This window comes from Phoenix dactylifera, chromosome 15, assembly GCF_009389715.1.
Source record: "Phoenix dactylifera cultivar Barhee BC4 chromosome 15, palm_55x_up_171113_PBpolish2nd_filt_p, whole genome shotgun sequence".
Taxonomy (NCBI): domain Eukaryota; kingdom Viridiplantae; phylum Streptophyta; class Magnoliopsida; order Arecales; family Arecaceae; genus Phoenix; species Phoenix dactylifera.
The window spans coordinates 11670979-11682720 of NC_052406.1; the positions used below are offsets into that span (position 1 = coordinate 11670979).

The following is an 11742-nucleotide window of genomic DNA, read 5'->3' on the forward strand; positions in this document are numbered from 1 at the left end:
AGAGTCTTGATTCTGAGAAAGAGAGGAAATATTTTTCTGCAATTGAAAGATCCTTAGTCCATTGCTTTGATTGAACCTCTCTTTCAGCTCAAGCCATATCTTTCTGGCCGAATCCATGTAAATCACGCTTGAGCTCATTTCTTTTGGAATAGAATTCAGAATCCATGAGGAGACTACCATATTGCATCGTCTCCATGCCATGTATTTTGGATCATTTGGTGGAGGCTCAATAATGCTTCCATCAATGAATCCCTCTTTGTTCTTGACACTCAATGCCATGATCATGGATCTGCTCCAGGTAGAGTAGTTGTTTTCATTCAGAATCAATGAAACTAACTGTAACCCCGTGTTATCACCATGATGCAAGAAGTAGGGGCTGGCTGGATCTTCGACGAAGCTTTGCAATGGAGAAGAACCTGACTCAGACATGATCGGAAGTGTTTAAAGCTCTAATACCATGTCAATAATTGCTAACTGATGAAGTAGAACAGCAAGAACAGAGATGAAGATCGAAAGAAAAAAAATTTGATTAAGAATGGAGATGGGAAAAGAGAATCGTCGCAAGAAGATTGAGAGTAAAAGTGTTTTCATTCTCTACTGTTTTTAGAATACAAAAACTGAATACAAGAAGTCTAAACTCAGAATACTAGAGTTGAATACAAAAACACTTCTTTCTCTCTTCTGTCATACTACTCTATTTATATAACAGCCTCATTAACCACCGAGTAACTGGATGCAACAGTATAATAGTATTTCTAACTGACTAACAGTTCTAATTGAAGCTTAACAAACTTAATTGAATCAAATGAATTACAGCTAAGTTTAACAAACATAGTAAAGGCTGTATAAATAGAACTGCAACACCTCATCTTACGTGAAGGCTCCGAAATCATTTCATGCTCCATTCAATGGGGCTAAGTAGAACAAAGGACACATGCAGCTGAGTTTGGCCGCAAAAAGTTGGTCTAAGTTGGGCTTGTAGAATGAAGCTTTCTAAGCACCAGACACAGCCGAACTATCAAAAGAGATCAAGTCATAGAGCCCCTTTGTTTTCTCGAGCCCCACCCCGTGTGGCTTGGAATTCAAATTGGTGTTGGCTAAACCGAGTTCATTGGCTTGTTTGTTCACACTTGGATGGCTTGTGAATCAGGAACTACAGCCACCTGGATAAGGGATCGAGGCAGCCATGCACCTTCTTGCCGGATAGATCACCATCGCCTTTGTGGATCTTAGAAGAGGAAGGTGCTGGTCAAGCATCCTAAGGAACAACCTCCCGGTGGATTGTAGCAGCTCTTACATTCGAAGGTTCCTCGGTCATCTTCTGTAAAGTTCTCCTCCTGAAAGTCATCCAGGTGTGGCAAAGGATGGGGCCTAGCCTGATCATCAAGAGAAAAGGGCCCCTCTTTGCATCCAGTCACCTTCCCGATCAGATCTAGGAGCAATATCCGATGGCAAAGGTCTTCCTGCTGAGGCATCCTTGATGTTCACGTATGCCTTGAAGGTTGCATCCTCCAGGGTCATCCGGACGATCTTGGGGATTGCTTCCAAGCGCTCACAAAATGCAATGATTTAAGACCGGCATGTCTGTGCCCACCAGGGTTCTTGGATTCACTCTCTCGAGAAGAGCAGACCAAGCTATCAATCTCTTGAAGGATTTACTATCCCGAGCATGAAGCGGGACCTCGATCAGCTCCAAGCTAGCTTTGTTTTGCAGGTTGCGAGGAACAGCACCCTTCCTACAAGGCCAAGGTTGTACCCTGAATTCAAACCACCGGTCTCTTTGGTTAGCTTGGCGGAGAGCCCTAAGGATGCATCCTCTCGAGGCAAATAAAGCCATGAATGTGTTGTATCCGACGGGGACTGGATCCTAATCAAAAAAAGGATGGAAGTTCTTCAAAGTATAAACAATCCTCTGTGGTCCTGATGGCCAAGTTCTAGGTTTCCAAGAGAGTACCTCAACAGGAAAAACCAGCATGGCCATCTCTAAGACCACATCCGCTGACCTTAAAGAGTCTCTATTCCACCAGCCTCCTGGCCTCACAACTCTTCCTGATCGGCGATCAGTGTTCCTCCGACCTCGTTGTCCACGACCTCCACCTCAACCTCCTTCTCTGCATTGACATTCCTCCCACTTAGACTACTGGTTTTTCATCTTCCAAAGAAGGTTTATGCAAGGAGTTTGTGCAGGAAAATATTTTTCCAAAAATAAAGTATTTTGCTCCATACACGTACCTATAGTGCCAATGATCTGCATCATGGTGCATGCCTTAATTGTGGCCGGTCATTTCCCAGCTTTAATATCCCAGAATACTGCTCTATTTGTTTTTTGTTTCCTGCTTTATGAGTTCTCAAGTGGCTCTATCTTTACTTTTCCAATCCCAGCTTTAAGATCCCAAATGGCTGTACCGGCTGTGTTTTGCTAAAATCCTTTTTTGTAATAAAAGAAAGGGCCTCACACAAAAGAAAATGCTAGTAGCCTTTCCCATTCACATTAGTTCATCAAGAAGGTTATGCACTATTTGCTTAACATTTAATAACTGCAATTATTGGTTTTATTACTATGCATTGCCTTTGGATTGATTAGCCTAAACTTGTTATCAATCAGAGTCATGCAGAATGCGTTCTACAATCATGTAAGGGTGGAAGTTGGAATCCTAAGATACTTTCAATCTTGTTATTTCAATTACTTTTTTTCTAAACCGCAATCTTTAATTAATCTTCCAATTCACATATATATATATATATATATATATATATATATATATATATATATATATATATATATATATATATATATTAATTACACCATTGCTGTAATTTTTCTATATTAAGCATGAGAAAGACAAGATTGATCTAATAATTTCCACCAAAAGAGGGTGATGGACTATAAAAAAGCTTAAAGTAACTGTTTTCAAATTGATGAACTTGGGTTTGCCCCAGTGGTCATGTCTCTTAACGACAAAGAGATTCTGGATCAGAGACTTGGATAACGCAATTCTAAGTATTGGACCTTAGCAATGAGGGTCTCTCTCTCTCTCTCTCTCTCTCTCTCTCTCTCTCTCTCTCTATGTGTGTGTGTCTACATATATATAATTAAAAGAAGAAAAAAAAGTTAATTTTTGAACTATCTACCTCTTTTAGTGTGAGTTATTAGATGAATCTTTTCTTCCTTAAGGTTAATATAGAGGTAAGGAGGATATTTATATTTTCCCTCAACAATACATACAAATTTGTAGCATTTAGAGTTATCACTGCCATCATCATCATTTGCTTATCAATAGAGGAGGACATCTCAATTTTCTGAAAAAAGTCATGCCATCATTGTGCCTGTATTATATATAGGTTGTTGTAGATGCATATAAGGAATAGCTACCCTTGCCAAGGACTTCTTTCCACCAGCTAAATCCAGCTTCAGAAGCATCAACTATAAGAGGACGGGTCATGACATCATATGTAACAGTACATCTTGTAGAAGGAAGAAATTAAAGATAGCTTCAAATGTAGCTAGCAAGTCTTTTTGAAAATGAAATTCCAAGCCAATATTATGATATCCGTTAACCTAACTCCATGTCTTAGCTTTTAGAAAAGACCCATTTCCACCTTGCTCGAAAGGATGTCCCTATCAATAGAAGTTACCTTGATGCCTTCCTCCTGCAAATACCTTGGCTTCTTCCATCCACCTGAAAGAAATGGAAGTCCAAAACCCCATTTCAATGGCAAGTAGTGATAGTATTTCAAACCCTATCGAAGATTATAGAGCTTCCCAAATCAATGTGAACAAGAAAACTTCAACCATTACTCCTATTTCTCCAAAAAATGCAAATGATTGCACTGGTGTAAAAATGAATCCTTTCTAAGTGTTTGCAGCATTCGAAAAAAATATAGTGGCCACTTGGGAAAAGAGTCTAATCATTATATATCTTCAAGAAGCCATGGCCAACCAAATGTATGTAAAAATTAGAAAAATGTATTTCAAAGAGGAGAGAACTAATATACTGGAGTCCCTTTAGGGTGCTTACACCATTTTTTCTCTCTCAAAGAAAGCATTGCCGAAAGCGATGTCGACACAAGGAAAGAGTAACTTTTCCCTTTTAAAGAAGATTAGTGTTTGAGTCAACTAATCGATGACTGCATAATGTTGTATAACTCTCGTTAGCCACCATTTGATTGCCATTCATCTTATGGCCATGGAGTATTGTATAGCACTCTACAGTGCAAACCGTGCATCCTAGAAGAATTATGCTTGAGTCAACTAGCTTATATATGCATACATATTACCTCCTCATCCGTGGCGTTTTCCCCTTTTCCCATGCTGCAGCTCTCACCTCCCTTGTGCTGAACTCGAGGGAAGTGAGCCCACTGTAATTTTGCAACAAACAAGAGCTAGTGAAACAACTGCCTTCTTGTGACCACCCTAGCCATTACGACACAATAGTAACAAGAGTCCAATTGAAAACTCACATTTTTAGCAGCCGTGCTAAAGGCCTCCTTGTGGGTGATGTTGGGTTCTTTAGCTTTGATCCTCTGAATCTCTTCTCTGCATAATATTTTTTATCACCAATTTGGTCTTTAGATTTGTATCTTTCAGCTAGTATAACGTGTTATATCTGACCGTCGTATGTAATGTAATGTGGGTGGAAGCGGTTTTTAGTGACTTCAGAAGTTTTCTTTTAAGTAGTAACTTGCGAGTTTGAAAGTTTTGATCTTCTCTAGCTAATCGGGGGGGAAAAAATTGTGGAACTTCAAAAGCATACTCGGTTGGCAACTTGATCTAATACTCTATTGGGAGGTCTAAATGATCAACTAAGTCTGTCTGAACTCGATGACTATCACCATCACAAAAAAAAAAAAAAAAAAAAAAAAGGAGGAAGAAAAGTCGATGGAGAAGAGTTCTTTTACTTGATGAAGCGGTTATAAGCTGATGGAGCTCGCTGTCTCTTCTCTGGAGCTGTAGAGGAACCAAATGAAAAATATTATGCCCTGATTCTTCTTTCTCTAGAAACCTGAAAAAAGATGGATATGAGTGGGGAGGAAAATGAATGCTTACGTTTATTTACCACAGGGGTCTTAGGGGGACCCTCTTTTTCATTGTCTTCTTCATCGTCTCCATCTTCGCCGGCCCTGGGAGGCGCATCCCCACATTCTTCATGTTTTTCCTACGGAAGTTTAGAAGACATGATTATTAGATGTAGATCCATGGAACGATTGGCAATAATTGTGCATGAAGTTGTAGGAGAAGGTTGACGACATTGTCGATGCAGCATATACAACAATGATGCAGGAAGTAAGGTCCAGGTGGTCAGAGACTACCTCATCAGTCCCTAGGGAGGCTAGGAGCTGCAGAGGAAGAAAGGAAGTCCGCACCAAGCTAACAGAGAGGAGACCAGTGCAGTGTCCACATCGAACTGTCACCACCTTCAACAGGCTGCTGCATGGTACACTGACCTGTAGCTCATAGGAGGAACAGAAGGAACTGAGAAGCATGGAAAGATGCCGTACGATCAAACGAGTAACCGATGAATTCGAAAGATCATGGAGGGAATGCATCTACCAGCAGAATGGTTGTGCAGAAACTGCACTGGACATAGCCTAGTTGCTCTGGGAGCTCCAGGAACGAGTTGCACGCAGACATGGTTTCGCTTTGAGCTGAAGACTGCTTCAAGGATAAAAGATGAAAGAAGCACGGTGGCCGCTGGGCCTGTTTGATCATAGCAAGGTGGTCTTATAGGGGGCTATAGGACATGGTAATGACGATGGAATGCTCGCTGTTGTTCTGTCACATTATAGAGAACAATCGGTTCTCTCTGATTAAGGAATTTTTGTTTCCAAAGCATGAGAAAAGCTTCGCAAAGCCAGCAGTGTCATGATCTTATCCGAATCAAAACTATGCTTATCTAATCTGGCTGTTACTGTAAACGACATTAAAGTGCCCCACAGGTGTGCTTGAACTTTTTATATGCCTAGCTAGCTGGCCGATCAGCACAAAATTCAAATAGAACTGCCACATTATTTTGGAGGCTATATATATATATATATATATATATATATGGTGAAGACATCCGACTGCGCTGTCAGTGGTATCAGCCAGGATCGAAAATAGCATCCCTGAGTGAAGATGGTGAAAGTGGCTGTTTTTGGATCCAGAAAAGACACAGTGCTCGTTTTTGCTGTTTGCTTCATACGTTGTTTTCTCCGCAATTACTCTCCACTCGTCTCCTCCCCTGCCATCTTCAAAGGAAACGGCATCTAATCTCCGTCTCAAGTTTCTTCCCTCGTTCCAAGGCCGCTGCCTGCTTTGCCGTGGTCGATCCCATACAGGGGAAGTGGATGGTTCTAGAAAGGGGCATTGGGCGAAGGAAGATGGCATCTCCGCACCACTAGATTTGTCTTCCCTCGAGGGTGGGTCGCTTTCGCCAGCCACAAATGCCTCCCCCATTTCTCCAGCCGACTCCTCTTCTTTCGGGGCGTCTCTGAAAACGGATGGATTCCCATCCGTCCGAACTCCCACCTCCCCTTTTTCTTTGCAGTTTGCACCTGGGCTGCAAACTTTAAAAGCGGCACCTACTCCCCTACCACGAAGAGGCATCCCTGACGGGGTACCTGAACCGCCACCTGCTCCCTTACCAATCTCGCACCCGAGCTGCTCGCTTCTCGCTGCATTGTCGCTGTAACCTTGCCGCATCAAGCCACCCTCGTTACTGCCTCAACGCCGGAACCATGTGCGGCGCACCGGGCTGCTCACGTGCAACATGCGTGAGCTTGATTGGTGCGGGGTGTCAACCTTTTGAATTGTTAGAATGTGTCTAATGAGTAATGAATCTCCACAACAGTGTCCTGTTCTTTGGTTGCGGTTTGTTAGGATAGTTATTTCAACACTTACTTAGATAATGTTTGTTTATTTATTTATTTATTTATTTTTTTTTAGGATAGTACGCTCAGAAACTCGAACGAGATGAAGAAGGTGGAAGGCCATGACCTCAGTTGAGATGGCAGGGAGGAGTCGAGGTGGGGATTCGAAACGGAAGGTAGGTCAAAAAAACAGGGGAGCGACGGTGGTTTTGCGCACGTCCTCCGGCCACGCCAGCATACCCAGCCAAAGGTCTCCGGCGGCAGATGAGCACCCGTGCCCCCCTTCCGGCTGGCGTCCGCCTGCTCCCATCCTTTCCGGCCGAGGATTCCGCGTTCGATTTCCTCTTTCGGGCGGAGCCAGGGAACTCGCCCAGCTTCCAGCTAGACGGTTCGAGCAATCCGGTCCATTCGAACCGGCCGTTGGCTAATGACGGTCGACTCTTCACATTTCAGCAGTGTATCTAAAATTTTTGGTCTCTCAGCGCGCGCGCGCGCGTGTGCATATACCATCATTATTTCTTAAACTTCTGATCTGATACAGAAGTTTGATTTTGTAATTTTGTTTGACTGCAGTTTAAATTGCCCATGGATCTTAACTTCATGACAAACTCTCTGGTGTGCATATTTTGTATCAAGGATATTTATGTATATTCTTGCGTGGATGTTGCCGATCTTAATAATGCACATGCTTCTGTCCCTAATTACTCAAATCAGAGAAAATGAAAAGGTGTTGATATTGCTTGGTACCGAGTATAAGGCGTGCAACCGCCCCTTTTTTTGTTTAATTTTCACATCCTAAGCTTGCCGGTAAAGGATTTTAAACTCCTGGAGCATAATGGACTGCACTAAATTGAAAATTTATCCTTGGAAGCCATCATCTATTATTTTTGATGAAAATGCAAAGAATATTTAAAATCAAATTTCATTAAAAAAAATACTATTTTTCTTTTGCACACAATCGCATCACTTAATTTGACTTTTTCTAAGGGATAATTGGCAAATGCTATTGTTGATGCCCTTGTGAGTAATGGTAATAAATTGAATATTGCCATGCTCAGTCCTGTTATGAAATAAAATAAGCCCAATTTTATCTGGGGATAATGGTTTGGTGGTAAGTGCAGATTGATGGCTCCTTGTGAGGAATGGAATGAACGTTTGCCATGCTTTTCTCTTTCTCTAATTTATTACTTGTGTGCTTTTTCTCTCCTTTTATGCTGTTCTCTCATGTTATATAAGCTCTTTGCCATCTACTAGTGCATACATTAGCATGCACATATGCTTGTGTATGCTTTCAAGGTATATACTGTTACACGCAATTAACTCCCTAATCTTATTTCTATAAGATCCCATTTGGTAGCTGAATGTAGAGTCAAAAGTGTTTAGATTAAGGGGAGGAGACAATCAACAAAAGGGTAATATTTTTTCTGCCTATTGGATTAGAATCACTAAGGCCCTGTTTAGATTTTCTTATAAAATTATGCTGAAAATTCTGTAAGAACCGAGCTTGTTGGCCCATGTAGATTGCATTTTCTAAAGGACTATCCAAATCCAGCCTAGATCTTAGCCTTTGAACTGCAAGAGAGATTTTTTTTTTCTTTCCATAGAATTTGGGCTAGGTGAAGTCTGGTAGATACTGAGCCATGCTTAAATGGAAGACCCAGTCTATGAATTCTACATTATTTTCAACCTAATTCTATAAAAACAGCGGCCCTAATACCATACAATGTCCTGTTCAACTCCTTAGGAGGCGTTGGATCATAATAGATGCCAAAGGAAAAAAACTGTGAACGTTGGGTCAGCACACTTTTAATCATTATTCCAGTATTCTTCAGCATTCTATTTAATATTTCCTGTTATACATTTTCCCCTACTGGAAATGTTCTGTCTCCTTTCCAGCAATGTTGGTGTAATAGGAGAGCAGCCATTATTCTTCCTAGGACTGGACATGCCCATTAAGCACCCCTAGTAGAAAATTGAATGAGCAAAAGGAGAAGATTATCCAGACGTTCAAAGGCAGGAGAGCTTTCATGCAAGTAATTTTTGGGTTTCCAGATACCATACATTATGATTTGTTTATTATGCTCTTGCCGTATTTTATTCTGTTTGAGAAGAATTTTTGGCATATTTTATCATGTGTCTTTTCAGAATGACTTTGTGCAACATTGGTTTTGATTACATTTGATTGAGAGATCCATTGATAGTTTTGGACTCCTTGGAAATATTTGGGTGCCGGCTCCTCACACCAAACAAATATGAGTATAACCAACAAAATCAAAAAAAAAAAAAAAACTATCTAAGCAGATCGGAAATGTCCGCCTAGTTCACCAAGAGGAAGCCCCCAGAGTGATGCGCGCGCATTAAAGGCCACCCAATCAGCAGTTATGTTTGCCTCCTAGTAAACATGTGCTGCCCTAAAAGCCCCACAGTCCTCGGTCATCCTCCATATGGTTTGGATCAGAGTCAGCTCGTCCGCCACGGTATGCCGCCTGCTGATCCTCTCGATCACAAAAGCGGAGTCACTCTCCATGTAAATATACTCGACACCTAGAGTGTGCCTCATGTAGACGACATCCTCCCATGTCGCCCGCAACTCTGCTCCACTGGCTGAGGTGTCGTGGATCCGGTACCCACCAGCCACCATAAATCTGGAGTGGTGGTCTCTAATCATAAATCTAACATCTCCCCTCATGCCCTGCTCCGCAGCACTGTCATCAAAGTTCATCTTAAGAAAACTAGGGGGTGGGGGCTCTCAGAAAACAAAAATAAACCTGGTAGCTAACTCGGCTGAACGAGAGACTCAGATGTCCCTAGCCGTCTCGGGGGACTGAGATAGTGCACTGTTGATGACCTCCGATGCATGAAGCAGGGCTCTAGCTGCCACCATCTTCAGATGCAGCCGCCTATCGCGAAATAGGCACACAAGACTCCCACTCCACCATATCTGACCTCTGGATCCACAAGTAGAGTGTCGGATTCACCAAAATTTCTTACCTTTTATGCTTTTCAATGTTGCCATTGCCCCATTCTTCCTTTCCAGCTGTAATAAACGTAGGCAAGTGGGCCAACTTGGACAAACTCGTCTTTAAATAGGTTGCTTTCTGTTAAGATGACGTCGACTCTCCAAGTTTCCCATCCGGGTTGGCATCTATTCCCCCGTCTCCCAAGTGAACTGGGTTATGCCTCTTCGAGAGGTAAGCAGCAGAGCGGTGGGATCCATCTAAAACGTGTTAGGTGGCGTAAAAGCATATACAACGTGTTTGATAGCAATGCTCAAAGAGATTATAACAGATTGGCCACCAACCATGACATTGACACCAGGGGATAGCAATGAAATAATATGATTTATTTTTATCAGCACATTCATCTCAATAGAGTCAGAAGCTCATTAACTATTGCTATCAGGAAGGAAAGGGTTTCTCTGAATAAATGCACATCCAAATCATCTTTGATCAACAGCAGGATGGTCACGGTGAAATGGACCTGTCCGCTTAGCCCCTTCTTCCGAAACTGATGCAGGTGCATGAATGCCAGACAACTTGCATGCCATTTTCAGAGTATTAAATGGCCGAATTTAGAAAAGTTATTAACATAAAGGTTTCAGGTCTCTTTCTCTTCTTTCCAACAAGCCTAAGAACATTATAATCCGAGTTATGGTTGGAAAGTTATAGGTATTTCAAGAGGCAGGTGTCTTTTGACCTTTCAAATTTTCTAAGAGAATTTAGTTGGTTTTGATGTCTTTTATTGTGTGAGATACCCATATTAAGGTGACTTTTGACCTTTCATTTTCTTTTGTCTTTTCATGTTACCCATGACTTGCCTATAAATAGTCATGAATTGTAATGAGAAGGCATCCAAGTATTTGAATGAAAGTTATCTTCCTCCTTGCACAAGAAATTTATCTTGTCTTTTCTCCCACTTCCATTGGATTGCAAATTGATCCCAGCGGTATCAAGTAGTATCAGAGCGAGGTTATCATCTCTTGATGTTTCGAGAGGAATCCTATCGCATTTCTCGTGGTGGTGTTGACGCAAGCTTCAACCAACCATGGCAAGCCGAGGCAACCAAAGTCGTTCTAGCGATGAAGAACCTCGTAGAGAGCGAGATCTTCGCGACATAGAGAATGATGAGTTGCGGCGGCAAGTCCAAAATCTTACTGAAAGGTTAGCTCGTTATGAGCAAAACCTGAGTGAAGAGGAGGGCGGCACCACTGAAGAAGATCGCAACACCTTCCGTGACTAAAGTTTACGTCGTGGTAGGAGGAGCAACTCTTCTTCATCTCACTAACATCGTCATCAATTTCGATTTCCAGACATCAGGGTAGACATTCCTGAGTTTGAAGGAAAAATGCAACTCGACATCTTTCTAGATTGGCTTAACACTGTTGAGCAGATCTTTGACTACAAAGAGGTCCCCGATGAGCTTAAAGTGAAGATTGTAGCCATCAAGCTTCGAAAGCATGCATCAATATGCACCAATGAGAGAAATTCAACATTGCATTGATCTTATGCGAGGTGCAATTTTACCAAACAAGGCGGCATATAGAATGAGTCCCAAGGAGCATGAAGAATTGCAAAGACAAGTGAACGAGTTGGTGGCCAAAGGCTTGGTACGTGAAAGCATGAGTCCATGTGCGGTTCCTGCCTTACTTGTCCCCAAAAAGGATGGAACATGGCGCATGTGTATTGATAGCCGAGCTGTTAACAAGATCACCATCAAATACCGTTTTCCTATCCCTCGGCTAGACGACATGTTAGATCAACTTGCCGGCGCTTGCATCTTCTCCAAGCTTGATCTTCTAAGTGGCTATCATCAAATTTGCATGAGACCGGGTGACGAATGGAAGACGGCATTCAAGACAAGAGATGGACTATATGAATGGCTTGTGATGCCATT

The 11742-nt window shown here is 42.0% G+C and overlaps 1 protein-coding gene across 1 annotated transcript; it reads right to left on the reverse strand.

The window, feature by feature from the left end:
- Positions 1-4257: 4257 nt before the first annotated feature.
- LOC103723137 (protein YABBY 7) lies at positions 4258-5869 on the reverse strand. The gene is made up of 6 exons (XM_008813958.3): positions 5552-5869; positions 5311-5445; positions 5048-5156; positions 4900-4948; positions 4462-4537; positions 4258-4359 (listed from the first exon to the last, which is right to left on the reverse strand). Exons 1-6 carry the CDS (start codon positions 5708-5710, stop codon positions 4258-4260), a joined length of 630 nt encoding a protein of 209 aa, XP_008812180.3. The 5' UTR covers positions 5711-5869.
- Positions 5870-11742: the final 5873 nt, after the last annotated feature.

Coding starts and splice junctions, on each gene's coding strand:
- LOC103723137 (XM_008813958.3), bottom strand. CDS start 5,710: ATGATCAAACAGGCCCAGCGGCCACCGTGCTTCTTTCATCTTTTATCC. Junction 5,446..5,551: donor TCTGCACAACCATTCTGCTG/GTAGATGCATTC, acceptor TATGAGCTACAG/GTCAGTGTACCATGCAGCAG. Junction 4,360..4,461: donor TTAGCACGGCTGCTAAAAAT/GTGAGTTTTCAA, acceptor GCAAAATTACAG/TGGGCTCACTTCCCTCGAGT.